Source organism: Bombyx mandarina, chromosome 16, assembly GCF_030267445.1.
Source record: "Bombyx mandarina strain Sakado chromosome 16, ASM3026744v2".
NCBI lineage: Eukaryota > Metazoa > Arthropoda > Insecta > Lepidoptera > Bombycidae > Bombyx > Bombyx mandarina.
This window is the reverse complement of record NC_143222.1, coordinates 8,572,899-8,588,860: the sequence shown is the minus strand read 5'-3', so window position 1 is coordinate 8,588,860 and position 15,962 is coordinate 8,572,899. Positions and strand designations below refer to the sequence as shown.

General features: G+C 34.1%; 1 protein-coding gene across 1 annotated transcript in view; it reads left to right on the top strand.

Annotated features, from left to right (window-relative positions):
- The window catches only part of Chc (clathrin heavy chain), a 29,559-nt gene extending 15,102 nt beyond the window's left edge, over window positions 1-14,457 (top strand). The window contains exons 11-29 of the mRNA XM_028184256.2: window positions 66-237; window positions 593-871; window positions 1,087-1,305; window positions 1,524-1,666; window positions 1,821-1,955; window positions 5,365-5,587; window positions 5,932-6,106; window positions 6,412-6,566; window positions 6,720-6,944; window positions 7,614-7,854; window positions 8,171-8,328; window positions 8,538-8,705; window positions 9,622-9,771; window positions 9,914-10,156; window positions 10,280-10,394; window positions 10,981-11,147; window positions 11,515-11,601; window positions 11,805-11,931; window positions 12,500-14,457. Of these exons, the coding sequence (XP_028040057.1) occupies window positions 66-237; window positions 593-871; window positions 1,087-1,305; window positions 1,524-1,666; window positions 1,821-1,955; window positions 5,365-5,587; window positions 5,932-6,106; window positions 6,412-6,566; window positions 6,720-6,944; window positions 7,614-7,854; window positions 8,171-8,328; window positions 8,538-8,705; window positions 9,622-9,771; window positions 9,914-10,156; window positions 10,280-10,394; window positions 10,981-11,147; window positions 11,515-11,601; window positions 11,805-11,931; window positions 12,500-12,597 (3,280 nt within the window). The 3' untranslated portion in view covers window positions 12,598-14,457. The remainder of the gene's footprint in view (window positions 1-65; window positions 238-592; window positions 872-1,086; window positions 1,306-1,523; window positions 1,667-1,820; window positions 1,956-5,364; window positions 5,588-5,931; window positions 6,107-6,411; window positions 6,567-6,719; window positions 6,945-7,613; window positions 7,855-8,170; window positions 8,329-8,537; window positions 8,706-9,621; window positions 9,772-9,913; window positions 10,157-10,279; window positions 10,395-10,980; window positions 11,148-11,514; window positions 11,602-11,804; window positions 11,932-12,499) is intronic.
- Window positions 14,458-15,962: the final 1,505 nt, after the last annotated feature.

Sequence of the window (15,962 nt, the reverse complement as noted above, 5' to 3'; positions counted from 1 at the left end):
AATACATTTAAAATATATCTGTGTTTTTATATTATTGATTAATATGAAGTTTATTCTTATTACAGGCTTCTAGAAATGAACTTGATGTCAGCGCCGCAAGTAGCTGACGCGATCCTCGGCAACGCGATGTTCACGCAGTACGATCGCGCGCATGTTGCTCAACTCTGCGAGAAGGCTGGATTGTTACAACGGGCGCTTGAGCATTATACTGACTTATATGACATCAAGAGAGCTGTTGTGAGTACATAATGTTATCATATAATAATTGTACATGTTTATAGCGTTGTGAAATCCTCTCATTTATTTGTTGAAAGAAATTAAACAAATTTTAATAGTTTAATAATTTAATAATTTCGGAGTAAGTGTTCATTCATACTCCACAAAGTTTCCCGAGAGCTATGACATATCCTTCTTCAAACGAGGCTTGTGGAGAGTACTTAACGGTATGCAGTGGCTTGGCTCTGCCCCTGGCATTGCTGAAGTCCATGGACGACGGTAACCACTCACCATCAGGCCGTATGCTCGTCTGCCTACCAGGGCAATTAAAAAAAATATATATAATTAAGTATTATATGTCATATAACATTTACAGGTACATACTCACCTTTTACCGGCTGACTGGCTTGTCACATACTTCGGAAGTTTGTCCGTAGAGGACTCCCTTGAATGTCTGAAAGCAATGCTTCAGGCTAACATCCGTCAGAATCTGCAGATTTGTGTCCAGATCGCCACTAAATACCATGAGCAACTAACAACAAAGGCTTTAATTGAATTGTTTGAGAGTTTCAAAACATATGAAGGGTTGTTCTATTTCCTGGGATCAATTGTAAACTTCAGCCAGGATCCAGAAGTCCACTTTAAATATATTCAGGTATGTACTAATATTTTTACCTAAAGATCATACGGAAAGAAAACTAAACTTATATTTTTTATAAAATTTTATTGGAACTATGTTAACTTAACATGCTGAACTACAAATTCGCAATGATGGTATTGTAATAGGATGTTTTAAAAATACACAGATATATAATATGTTTTCATACTTTAGTAATTCTTTTTCACTGATATTCATCAATTTATTTCCAGGCTGCATGTAAGACTGGTCAAATCAAGGAAGTGGAGCGTATCTGTCGCGAATCCAGCTGTTACAACCCAGAGCGCGTGAAGAATTTCCTCAAAGAAGCAAAGCTTCCCGACCAGTTGCCTCTTATCATAGTTTGTGATAGATTCGACTTTGTTCACGACTTGGTTTTGTACTTATATAGAAACAGTCTTCAGAAATATATTGAGATTTATGTACAAAAGGTATGTAAAATGTAATAAAATTACTATCTTTATAAATTTACGTAAAATGTTCCAAGTGTTTGTGATCTGCCTGCTATTTTCGCCAAAATATGCAGTTCTTAAACTTCTGAGAATATCACTGTAAATTTTTCAAGAGAACAAGGATGCATAAAATTACGTAAAATTAATGCAACCATACCTTTCAGCAAAACTAAAAAAAATTCATATTTCGATTTCAGGTTAATCCTTCTCGTCTGCCAGTCGTAGTTGGTGGCTTGTTAGATGTTGATTGTGCTGAAGACATCATTAAGAACCTGATCTTGGTTGTTCGGGGACAGTTTTCGACTGATGAATTGGTTGCTGAAGTGGAAAAGAGGAATAGGTATGCTTAATATTATATTTGGCAGCTTAAATAAACTTGAAAAGTTAAAATGGATTCACAGTGCAGTACAAACATGGGACTTAGAAGGGGGGTTCAATTATTCAAAAACAGAACTAATCCAATTTGTAATGACTTGATATGTTCATCCTTTTAGACTGAAACTCCTCCTTCCTTGGCTGGAAACAAGAGTACATGAGGGCAGCAACGAACCAGCCACACATAATGCTCTAGCCAAGATCTACATAGATTCCAACAACAATCCTGAGAGATTCCTCAGGGAAAATCAATGGTAAGTAATTGATGAAATTGTTTTATAATTATAATTGAGTCGTCTATTATCAAAGGTGGCAATCTGTGCATTTGGACAAAAAAATGTTATTGATATGTCAATTCAGATTTATTTGAATATAATCGTCTCCTTCAAAGAATACGGCTCAAAACCTGCATTAAATAAAGGTTAATACTTAACCTGTTATTTATCTAAGATGTCGTTCAGAAGAGTTTTGTGACTGCCAATGGAATACAAAGTCAATAATTCGTTTTTCTGATTTACCAATAATTGTCCAAAAGTCACATTGCCGGCTTTGATAATTAGTCTAGTCAACAAGTTCAAAAACGTGTTAAATAGACATAAAGCTCCTATAAATATGTACGATAGCTCATTGGATGCGGAATGATGTCTACAAAAATGTTTTTTAAGGGCTTATTAGCACATAAAAAATTGCGATTGTTATAAACAAAATAAGATTTAAAAAAAAAGGAATTTGATTTTTCCTTAATAATTTCTAAAATAATGATATTTAAGGAATTTTGAAAAAAGATCCTGAAAGAGGAGGAAATTTCCAATAAAAAAGTCCCAACTCCCGGAATTCTATCTCTATTATTTATTAAAAAAAAATAACGCTGAAAATAGCGCTCCGCGAGGTCGCTACGGCATAGGCGCGCAGTCTAAAAAGCCGGTATATCACCTAAAATAATATTTTTATAGTATTAAATAACAATTTAAAAATTTGAATAAATTATGGTGTAATCTAAACACTTGAAGGAAAAAAACCTCGGTGAAAAAAAAATTTTACATCGATTTTTCAAAAATTTACACCATTGTTAATTAACTAACTTTTTTCCAATCTCTGTTTTTCTAAATTACGGTATAAAAGTTACAATAATTCATCTATAAATTTTTCCCTTCGTGGAGCTCTTATCATTTAAGTACTTAATAAAGTTAAGCAAAAAAATTTTTTTTATCTTTATTATTTTGATAATTATAATTTTTTTTAATTAACAAAAAATTTAATTTCTAAAAAATGTTACGAAAAAAATTTTTTTTTCGTAATATCTTAATATTGCTGTTTTTGCATCTACCATAGGTTTTAATTAACATTTAAAAAAAAATTTTTACGCTATTTGTTAAGAAATTGTTTATAAATAAATAGACTATTTTGGGATTTAAAAAAAAAAAGAATTACCGTCTTATTGTATAGGTGAAATAGAAAAAAAAAAAAAATCTTAAATAAATGTTTTAATTGTTTAAAATCGTTTTTTTCATATTTCAATTGTTTAAATAATTAGTTAAGAAATTATTTTTTTCTTAAAAATCATCATTGACTCTTTTCAGCGGATTAACAAAGAAATACATTTTTTTATAAATAATTTCATTGTTTATTAACTTAACAATTTGTTATAAAAAATTAATATTAATCGTTATATTTTTTTTCGAAAACTACAAAAAATTATAAAAACAATCATACATAACAAAATATAGAAAAAAAAATTTTGTATTTTTTACAGCATTTTTAGATATTATATGATAATGAAATTATAGCCGTTACATAATTTGTCAAGTTATAAATTGTTATAACTTTTAAACTATAAGAGATACGGTAAAGGACACTCAGGTCATTTTTATAAAGGATTTATTTATCTTTAAAATAAATTCAAAATCGATCCTGTAACTATTGTTTATCAGTTATAAGCATTTGTTTATAAAAAATTATGATTTCTTTGATATTTTTTGAAATTTCATTTAACGGCTGTAATTTCATTATCATATAATATCTAAAAATGCTGTAAAAAATACAATTTTTTTTTTCTATATTTTATATATATGGTTGTTTTTATAATTTTTTGTAGTTTTCGAAAAAAAATATAACGATTAATATTAATTTTTTATAACAAATTGTTAAGTTAATAAACAATGAAATTATTTATAAAAAAATGTATTTCTTTGTTAATCCGCTGAAAAGAGTCAATGATGATTTTTAAGAAAAAAATAATTTCTTAACTAATTATTTAAACAATTGAAATATGAAAAAAACGATTTTAAACAATTAAAACATTTATTTAAGAATTTTTTTTTTTCTAAATCTTTATTTCACCTATACAATAAGACGATAATTCTTTTTTTTTTTTAAATCCCAAAATAGTCTATTTATTTATAAACAATTTCTTAACAAATAGCGTAATTTTTTTTTTTAAATGTTAATTAAAACCTATGGTAGATGCAAAAACAGCAATATTAAGATATTACGAAAAAAAAAATTTTTTCATAACATTGTTTAGAAATTAAATTTTTTGTTAATTAAAAAAAATTATAATTATCAAAATAATAAAGATTAAAAAAATTTTTTTGCTTAACTTTATTAAGTACTTAAATGATAAGAGCTCCACGAAGGGAAAAATTTATAGATGAATTATTGTAACTTTTATACCGTAATTTATAAAAACAGAGATTGGAAAAAAGTTAGTTAATTAACAATGGTGTAAATTTTTGAAAAATCGATGTAAAATTTTTTTTTCACCGAGGTTTTTTTCCTTCAAGTGTTTAGATTACACCATAATTTATTCAAATTTTTAAATTGTTATTTAATACTATAAAAAAATTATTTTAGGTGATATACCGGCTTTTTAGACTGCGCGCCTATGCCGTAGCGACCTCGCGGAGCGCTATTTTCAGCGTTATTTTTTTTTAATAAATAATAGAGATAGAATTCCGGGAGTTGGGACTTTTTTATTGGAAATTTCCTCCTCTTTCAGGATCTTTTTTCAAAATTCCTTAAATATCATTATTTTAGAAATTATTAAGGAAAAACCAAATTCCTTTTTTTTTAAATCTTATTTTGTTTATAACAATCGCAATTTTTTATGTGCTAATAAGCCCTTAAAAAACATTTTTGTAGACATCATTCCGCATCCAATGAGCTATCGTACATATTTTTAGGAGCTTTATGTCTATTTAACACGTTTTTGAACTTGTTGACTAGACTAAATAGACGACTCAATTATATCTTTGTTAACTTAGCATTGTCCTTTTACTGCAATCAGTAAATTACAAGCTGCACATCAATAATTAAATAGCCTACCTCCTGTTTCTGATGCTTCGCCATAAAAACCCTCTAAGAATAGCTTTTTTTTTATTGCTTAGATGGGTGGACGAGCTCACAGCCCACCTGGTGTTAAGTGGTTACTGGAGCCCATAGACATCTACAACGTAAATGCGCCACCCGCCTTGAGACATGAGTTCTAAGGTCTCAGGTATAGTTACAACGGCTGCCCCACCTTTCAAACCGAAACGCATTACTGCTTCACGGCAAAAATAAGCAGGGTGGTGGTACCTGCCCGCGCGGACTCTCAAGAGGTCCTACCACCAGTAGCCGCAGTAAAAAGCTATTAATTAAAGTTACCGTCAATATAATTGTCAGGTATGACTCCCGCGTGGTTGGCCGCTACTGCGAGAAGCGCGACCCGCACTTGGCGTGCGTGGCGTACGAGCGCGGACAGTGCGACCGCGAGCTCATCGCCGTCTGCAACGACAACTCTCTCTTTAAAACCCAGGCTCGCTACCTGGTGCGCAGGAAGGATCAGGACCTCTGGCTCGAGGTGCTCTCTGAGGAGAATCCTTACAAGAGGCAACTTATTGACCAGGTAAATCAGTTTTCTATCATGGTACCACTTTTTCTCTTTTTTTTCCTACCTAAGCTGAGAGCCTTGAGAGGCTATTTCAGCGTAACCTTAACTAGTAGGTGAGCTCACGGGGCTCAAACCTGACGACGTTGCTAACACGAAGCCTAGCAAGAGCCGTGCTTCGCAGAATCTACCACCGGATCGGAAACGCCACCCACTGAGAAGATCCGGCGAGAAACTCAGTGGGCTATGGTACCACGCATTTTAAAGTTGTTATAGTTTTAAAGTGCTTACTTCAATACAATTGAGACTATAATATAAATTTAACGTTTTACTTTTACACAAGTATACTTTTATTTTTTTAGGTGGTGCAAACAGCTCTTTCTGAAACTCAAGATCCTGAAGATATCTCGGTTACTGTAAAAGCTTTCATGACAGCCGACCTACCCAACGAACTCATTGAGCTGCTTGAAAAGATTGTTCTTGACAATTCTGTGTTCTCTGATCACAGGAACCTTCAGAACCTTTTGATTCTTACTGGTAAGCTAATTAAGTACTTATTTGACGTTCTATATACATATTATTATGCATTTATTGAACGAATATATGTAAACAAAATTGTAAATGGATTTGTTTGTTCACCTATGTTTTTCTCTTAATATGCTTGTAGCTAGCCATAAAATCTTAAAAATTTAATATAAATATAAGTTTGGGCTATTCGTTCTTCTATTAAATTTATTGACAAAGAAATAGTTTCATCAATTCAATATTACAAAACTATCAAAACCCAATAACCATGCTGACAACGATTCCAAACTATAATTTTGTTTTTCATTCTATTACAGCTATCAAGGCGGACCGTTCTCGTGTAATGGAATACATCAATCGCTTGGATAACTACGACGCACCTGATATCGCCAACATTGCTATCAACAATGAATTATACGAGGAGGCATTCGCTATCTTCAAAAAATTCGATGTTAATACTTCTGCTATACAAGTGAGTATTAAATATAGATTATTCATTAAATATATATTTCTGTACCAACCCAAATCTGTACGACATTCTTCTTTTATAATCAGTCCTTGTGTATCATGAATTTCTTCTTTTATTGTTGAATTTTTTTTTAATTATTGTTTAAAATAATTTCAGGTACTGATTGAACAAGTGAAAGACCTCGAGCGTGCCTACGAATTTGCCGAGAGATGCAACGAGCCTGGTGTTTGGTCTCAGCTCGCAAAGGCTCAACTACAGCAAGGTCTGGTCAAGGAAGCCATCGACTCTTACATAAAAGCTGACGATCCCTCCGCTTACATGGACGTTGTAGCTACTGCTACCAAGCAAGAGTCTTGGGATGATCTCGTGAGGTATTTGCAGGTCAGTACTTTTTCGGTTTCTCTCACTATGTAAGAAACCTGATGGCATATGAGAGCTAATACGCTATAGCTGTTATTCCAATGGAAATTAAATTGCGACTTAATGATTTATATAAGGCAGTGGAAGTACTTTTTATTTATTACTCTTTAACATTCCGTGGAGACGACATCTAATCTTGTCTGACCAGTATACTATACTCACTTTATAATATACAAGCGGCCCGCTCCGGCTCCGCTCGGGTCTTTAACAAAAATTTCAATTATATTTGACGTTGTTTTATTTTTTAATTAAAGTACACTTATTGCGGCATAACTATAATACTTAGTCGTATGCTGTCGCGACACTTTTTGTAAATAATAATGTGTTCTACAAAGTCGTAGTACATTATTTTATTCTATTACCAAGTTTTCGCAGGGCACGCGATGTAAAGAATATTTTAGGTAATTTTTTTACACCTTGGGTTACATTATTGGAGTTTTAGTAAGGATCCCTAATTTTTTTCAATGTCACTCGGGAATAACGTAGCTTCCAAATAGTGAAAGAATTTTTCAAATCCAGTAGTTTCGAAGCCTATTCAATACAAACAAACAAATCATTTCTCTTTATAATATTAGTATAGATATTCAATATACACAATAATATACTCATGTTAATTTTATATGCAACTAGATGGCCCGGAAGAAGGCGCGCGAATCGTACATAGAGTCCGAACTGATCTACGCTTACGCCCGCACCGGTCGCCTCGCCGACCTGGAAGAATTTATCTCTGGCCCGAATCATGCTGACATCCAGAAAATCGGTGACCGTTGCTTCGACGATAAGATGTACAACGCTGCGAAACTCTTGTATAACAACGTCAGCAACTTCGCTCGTCTTGCCATTACTTTGGTGCATCTGAAAGAATTTCAAGGTATGTATGTATTCAACAGGCATTTCTTGACGTTTCACGGAGGCGATAAAAAGTATTTTTTGCATGAGGTATCAAGTCCAGTATTATGCTTCGAAATGAATATACTAACGTTAATGCTTCGACAATCTTCGCAAGCGCTCAGCGATGGTCGATTCATGTAAGAAAAAAATCGGCAATTTTAGGGCTATTAAGTAATAGACTAATAAAAACTGACATTTCTCTATTTAAATTTATGTGATGACTGGAACTTAACTGGTGACAAGAACATTGTTTCATTGAACTATGCTAATGATTACATTATTGTTTTCGAATTCAGGTGCCGTGGACAGCGCACGTAAGGCCAACTCTACGCGCACATGGAAGGAGGTCTGCTTCGCGTGCGTGGACGCCGGTGAATTCAGACTCGCGCAAATGTGCGGATTGCACATTGTAGTACATGCTGACGAACTTGAAGACCTCATCAATTACTACCAGGTTGTTTTTTAATATGCGCTAAAGAAAACCTTTTGTAAATTTGCAATAACTTGACATACAGGGTGTTCGTTTTACAGATAATTGAATTGGACATTAATTCATTTCCATAAATCCTTAGGATCCATCTGAAAAAACTATCGAGAGCACTGGCAACCGGTATCAATAATCATGCTTCAAATTATAATTGCTTCAATTTGTTTGTTTCATAGGACCGAGGTCACTTTGACGAGCTGATCAGCTTGTTAGAAGCTGCCTTAGGGCTGGAGAGAGCTCACATGGGAATGTTCACCGAACTCGCCATCTTGTATTCAAAATACAAGCCCGTGAAGATGAGGGAGCACCTCGAACTGTTCTGGTCACGCGTTAACATTCCCAAGGTACTGTGATGTTTAATTGAAATATTATTATAACAAAAAAAAAAACTAGTAAAAGTCAAAATAAAAAGGCGATGTAATTATTTCTGATACAAGCAGAGAATCTCTCTAGAGACAAGTGTGATTTTTATTTTGCGAATTATTTTGTAATATGAAATTTAAATGTCAGTTGTTTTGATATATAGCTTAAACTAATGTAAACTGTTACTTATGTTACTACTTTTGTTTGATATTTCCATTATTTACGAGTCGATATTAATAAGTTTTTTTCGTCGTGGCCTAAAGGATAAGACGTCCGGTGCATTCGTGTGTAGCGATGCAACGGTGTTCGAATCCCGCAGGCGGGTACCAATTTTTCTAATGAAATACGTACTCAACAAATGTTCACGATTGACTTCCACGGTGAAGGAATAACATCGTGTAATAAAAATCAAACCCGCAAAATTATAATTTGCGTAATCACTGGTGGTAATACCTCTTGTAAGTCCGCACGGGTAGGTACCACCACCCTGCTTATTTCTGCTGTGAAGCAGTAATGCGTTTCGGTTTAAAGGGTGGGGCAGCCGTTGTAACTATACTTGAGACGTTAGAACTTTATATCGCAAGGTGGGTGGCACATTTACGTTGTAGATGTCTATGGGCTCCAGTAACCACTTAACAACAGGTGAGCTGTGAGCTCGTCCACCCATCTAAGGAATAAAAAAAAAGTTTTATCTGTTGGCCAAATTGGATATAGCTGTTGATTTTCTTTATGTCAATAATTATATCAATAAACTTAACATATCAAAATAATTTAACATAAATCAATTCATACAGTAGAACAAATCTTGCAATGCGCTTGAAGGAGGCACAGTTCCCAAGATACTGGCTGTGTTAACTCTTAATGCTTTTGATTATTAATAAAAAATGGCATTGTCAGGTACTCCGTGCTGCTGAACATGCCCATCTTTGGTCAGAGCTGGTATTCCTGTATGACAAGTATGAGGAGTATGACAACGCTGCTCTCACGATGATGCAGCATCCCACCGAGGCTTGGCGCGAGGGACACTTCAAAGACATAATCACTAAAGTAAGTTTGTTAAAAAACGTTTTAGACTTTTTCTTTTCAACTGTTAGTCTGTTTTGATTTTAATGGTAGGGTACAATGAGAATATGATTTTAAGAACTTAATTTAAATAATTGAGGTTTTAATATTTGTGTTGTTTTAATAGGTCGCGAACATGGAACTGTACTACAAAGCTATCCAATTTTACCTAGACTACAAGCCACTTCTCCTTAACGATCTACTGTTAGTACTGGCCCCACGCATGGATCACACCCGAGCAGTTAACTTCTTCACCAAGGCTGGTCATCTGCAACTAGTGAAGGCCTATTTAAGATCAGTGCAGAGTTTGAACAATAAGGCTGTCAATGAAGCATTGAACTCGCTGCTTATTGATGAGGAGGATTACCAAGTAAGTTTGCTTGAACATTTTAAATTACCGTTTCATATCCCTGCCTTAACTAAGCTTATAAGAAATCGCCAATATTATGTATATAAAGTTCAAAATGTTTACCATGAACAATTTATAAAACAGGGCTTAAGAACATCGATAGACGCTTTCGACAACTTCGACACTATTGCGTTGGCGCAACAGTTGGAGAAACACGAACTTACAGAATTCAGACGGATTGCCGCTTACTTATACAAAGGTATATAATGTATATTAATACAATGTTCAAACAGTTTATATAAATATGTATTTACAAGTTAATGACATGTCTAGTATCATCAATGAAGTGTCTGTAATAACTTAGACGGTAGGTAAATTTATAGCCCAACCCAATATATTAATCATTATCATTTTGAACTTCAAAACGGTATTTCTTCATAGTAAACACGCCGAGTGTTGCTGGGTATCAAACAAAATTTACCACAAGCATTATTACTGATGGTAGAACCTCTTGTGAGTCCGTCTTGTGGGTATACCTACACCTACCGTGGTACCCCACCACCCCGCCTATTTCTGCCGTGAATCAGTAATGCGTTTCAGTTTGAAGGGTGGGGTAGCCGTTGTAACTATACTGAGTCCTTAGAACTTGTATCTCAAGGTGGGTGGCGCATTTACGTTGTAGATGTCTATTGGCTCCGGTAACCACTTAACACCAGGTGGGCTGTGAACTCGTCCACCCATCTAAGCAATAAAAAAAAAGCTTTAGCACATTAGCTTTAATGAATAAACTAAATGAATTTCAGGAACAGGATACAGTATAACCAAGGTTATTTTATAATTCACAGGTAATAACAGATGGAAGCAAAGCGTGGAGCTCTGTAAGAAAGACGCTTTGTACGCCGATGCAATGGAGTATGCATCGGAGTCGCGCCAGCCCGAAGTCGCCGAAGAGCTCCTCAACTGGTTCTTGGAAAGAGATAATTTCGAATGTTTCTCGGCTTGCTTATATCAGGTACTGTAGCATTTAACTGCAACATGACTTCATTAAAAAGAACTTAGCTAGGAGAATTCTTTGAAATAATTAAATCCCATTATCACAAACAAACAGTGGGATATTAAGTTGTGGTAGCGCGTACGGTAAGCCCGTACGTGTTTAGACAATACTTTCTATTTCTTCTTCTAAACAAAAAAGAGCATCCAAATTGTTGGGTTTGCCATATAAAAAAATGTCAATAATCTGTAGGACATGTAAGTCTTTCAATTCTTACAATTTTATTGTATATATAATTTCTAACAGATACCATATTTTTGTGCAAGCCCCCTGGAGTAGTTAAATTTATTTAAATAAACTTTATGTACAATAATTTATCTCGTTTTAGTGTTACGATCTCCTGAAACCCGACGTTGTCATCGAGCTCGCATGGAGACATAACATCATGGACTTTGCCATGCCCTATCTTATTCAGGTATGTATTAAATGCCAGATTGATTCCTAATTCAATTCTATTAAAAAAAACATACATGTCTGTGACTGTTAACTTAACATGTCACAAGAACCAAAGCAATGATTGACTAGAAAACTTTTTCTAGACTAGAAAAACTTTTAAACATTCAGAGCGACTCTAAAATTAGTTTTATTTTTTTAATTCGTTTTTATTATGATAAACAGACAGTTCGCGAGTTGACAACTAAAGTAGAGAAGCTTGAAGAAGCAGACGCCAAGCGAAGCACCGAGAGTGCGGAGCACGAAGCGAAGCCCACCATGATAATAGAACCACAACTCATGCTGACTGCCGGTTCGTAAACACTTATTGTAGTCTGTAACTGAGTATACGGTACACGGAGCTCATGGTCAATGGTCATCTGCTCATGGATAAGCAATGCCAGGGGCACAATCATGCTGCTGCCTATTGCTCAGGACAAACTTCTTTTGAAGAATAGGATACCACATCCATGTAGAGGGAAATTCATTCCAAAGCTGAGTAGTGTGTTGCAGAAATTATCCCTGAAAATATAGAGTAGATGAGCCAGTTGTTCCATATTATCATCATTAACTTAATGACCTCTAATACTGGATTAAGGTTGGGATATGGTTATAGGATTCATACTATCCACCCCTCACCGGAGCAGACTAGTGATTGGTGGTGCCATACCAAATCTAAATAATATTTAATCGCGCACACGGTACATTGTCCACATAATTGTTATTTATTAAGTAAATAATTAAAATAAGGAATGTGTGTTCACAAATATGTAGTGTAATTTGTAATTGTGTTTTGTCATTGTAGGACAATTGAGACTGGACACTGAGGTAAATATTTAACTTTACCATAAGCTTCAGTTTATAAACTCAAAATGTTACAGGTCCATCGATGCCGTACGTGGTGCCGCCCCAGCCGTCGCCGTACGGATACACTGCGCAGGCGCCCTCGCCCGCCCCCTACCACGGGTACGGCATGTAGAACGCCGCCACCCGCCTCGTCTGGGGGAACCTCGCTCCCTACTGAGACAGGCGCCCTCCCACACACCGACACTACACCACACGATTCGAGGCCATGACACTCAGAATGTCCTTATCGCCTACACAAAAACTTCAGTCTCGACAAAAAAATATAAATTATGTTGTTAAGTACTTGTAACTTTCACACATTTCCATCTAACAATATACCGCTATATATGGAGAACCTTAATTAATTTTAAACATTTATGGCGGTAGTACTTTCTATGTTTGCAGTAGGTACATTTTGCTAAACAAAATTATTATATTGAGAGGAATACTCATTTAGCTGATTTAGCTCTCGAGCCCTCCTCAGAACGAGATTTACGTGAATATTTCAATAGCGACCAGATATAAACTTATATATATAATAATATATGCTGTGCCCTCACAACCTTCGTAATTGTTACGTAAAATGCCTTGATGATTTTATTTTTCTGCGATGCTGTGGCCTAATTTTTCATTTATATTAACATAATTCAAAATTTATCTGTCGGTAAAGCTGAGGGGGTGCTTTGTTACTTGTAGCTTTTATTCTGCTGGTCCTTTGAGAATCATACAATTTAGCGTGTACAAATTATATTAATATAGTCGCTAATCGACTATGTATTGTTAAAAGTGCTTTATTTTTAAATAAAATGAGTTGTCAAAATATAAAGCTTCTTAAACAGATACTATAATTCAACCGTATGTAACGTGCGTTCTGCGAATATAGAGATATGTATACTAATATTCTAATTTTGCAGTTTCTATAAACGAACGTAGTTGATTAAAAAAATGTATAATATTTAAACTAAAAGATTCCATGTGATAGATATTGTTGAAGATAATACAGCCGAAGATATATATTGAATTATTTCACTGAAAGCTTGGTTCGCCACTACGTAAATAAATAAGTAAATTAATGAATTTACTTATGTACATAATTGGCGGTACTTTATCGTTGCTTTCTCACATCTGAGAATTACATTAAATTATTACATAAAATATAATCTACTTAAAGATAATTTATATTCATTGTAATGAAACAAGAAATCATTTTGGTCGAACGAAAATTAATTAATATTATATTCTCTACCGTGCAATAATTTCAGTTCTCCCATAAAGAAGAGATGCTTAATATATTGTAATATGTATATAATGTTTACAGTTTTGAGCCAGTTGAAATTAAAAAGGAAAAATGTTTATTATTCGATTATGAATATTATTTAGATATGATTAGGTTTAGTTTTAGACGGAAATAGTGGTATGATGTTAATTTTTGTGTAATGTATGTGTGCGAGTGTGTAAGCGGACCGCACGCACGTGATCACCTGAATTTGATGCCTTCACTTAGATAGTTAGAACGCGTATAGAGGACGCGTTTTTTTTTCTATTTTGTTAATTTTTTTTGAACGCAAGGTCTAATTCCTCGAGTTATGGTAGTAGTAATCTAAACTTTATCTCGGTTCCGCATACAGTTATATAGTAATAACCGTATAGCCGCGAGTCGCTAATGTAGAACGTTGAATCATTCAAATAATCATTCCTGTAAAGAAAATGAAGTAACGAAATAATCTATACATTGTTGCGAAATGTTTAAAACCTTCTTTCGAAGATTTATAGAGAATTATCTAAATGTAGAAGGAAAGTTCATTGTTTAATGGTTAGAATTGTATTTATTCATGTATGATACTGTTTCCCTGAATTTTATTATTGTAATAAGAATATAATAATGAAGAAAAAAAATGACTTTTATTGTTCTAAGACTTGAGGTTTAAGAAGAAGTGTTAATCGCCATAAGTATTCCTTAATGTTTTAGTTGAATTATAAATATGATGTCGAATATTTTTATTTTTATTTAAGATAAACGCTACAGCTATACGATTATAAACTTAATTGATAAGCATAAAATGAGCTCTAACAATTTCTTTGTTCTACACTTTTTTTGTCTTTATGATTATGCACCAATGCCCACGGTTTTGCCCATGCCCACATTGAAAGCATATTCCGGGTAGGAGAGCAGAGGATCTGAGAACAAAATGCATAATGTTTGTTTTTATTCAATTATATATGCTTTTGATGCACCTTTTGTCAAGTTATTGCTGGGGTCCATAGACATAACCAGCAGTCACCATAAATGCTTTTCGTTTCACCAAGGGACATAACCAGAAGATATCAATTATATTTTATAACTGCAATTCTCCAATTTTAAGTCCGGTATTACGGTAGAAATAGAGTAGTGGTAGAAAATGTAGAAATGGAGACGGAGAGTGACTGAGACGGTCAGGACTCATTGAGTGCCAAGCTGTTGCCTAGACTATAAAGCTCCCGGCTAGATGGTGTAATAACTTGTGACCGGCGAATAATGGACGAGAAGAGACCAGGGCAGGGCTCAGTGATACATATTAGGAGTGGCCCACCTTGTAGACCAGAGTGTCACGTAGATACTAGGGGCATACATTATACACTTAATATATGTTCGGGGTTTTGATACCAATAAATAATGTTCGTAAGAGAGTAGCCGCCATGACAGGTACTTAGCGGGGATACCAGTTAAGTGATTTTTACCATTTTATTTGGGACTTTTTTATGCTTTCGTACTTATTGTTAGGTTAAAGTATTTTATTATTGTTGAAGATTTAGACATTTCATTAAAGTTTATCAACATTATTGAAAATCCTGAAGTGCCCATTTTGTTTATATCTATTAAAAAAATTGCAGGTATGTCTGAGAAAATAGTTTCGAGGATAACACAAGAAGGAAAAGTAGCGGTTAGTACTTCGAAAAGGATTGAGTCGCCCACGTGCGAAAAAAATGGATTTGTATGGAATCGATCTATGTGCTATTCACCATAAAATTCACCACTTTTATTCGGTAACAAAAGAACTTCCTACATTAAATAAATTACTCACAGTGTTAAAAGAAGACATTGGGTTTGAAGGAAGCCGCGTCACGCTACAGAGAATACTGCAAAGTATTGGTTTTAAATACAAATGATGCCAGTTAAAAAGGAAATTATTAATGGTACGATATAATTGCTTAGCGCGCTAGATACATAGAAAAGATGAGAAAAAATCGAACCGTGGAGAAAAGACCCGTGGTGTTCTTAGATCAAACCTATATCCACAATACATATCATGCCAAAAGTTGTTGGCAAAGTGCAGAAGAGCCAGGGCTATTCACTTCCGAGTCTTAGGAGTAGATAGGTTTTACTGAGATTAAATTAAATTTCATCCCTTATCATCTCATCACATTTCATTTCGTTTTCATTCCATTTCATTTCATGCCCTGTTTCATATTAATCAACTTCATTTTATTTCTCATAAAATCATTTTTCATATAAAAAAT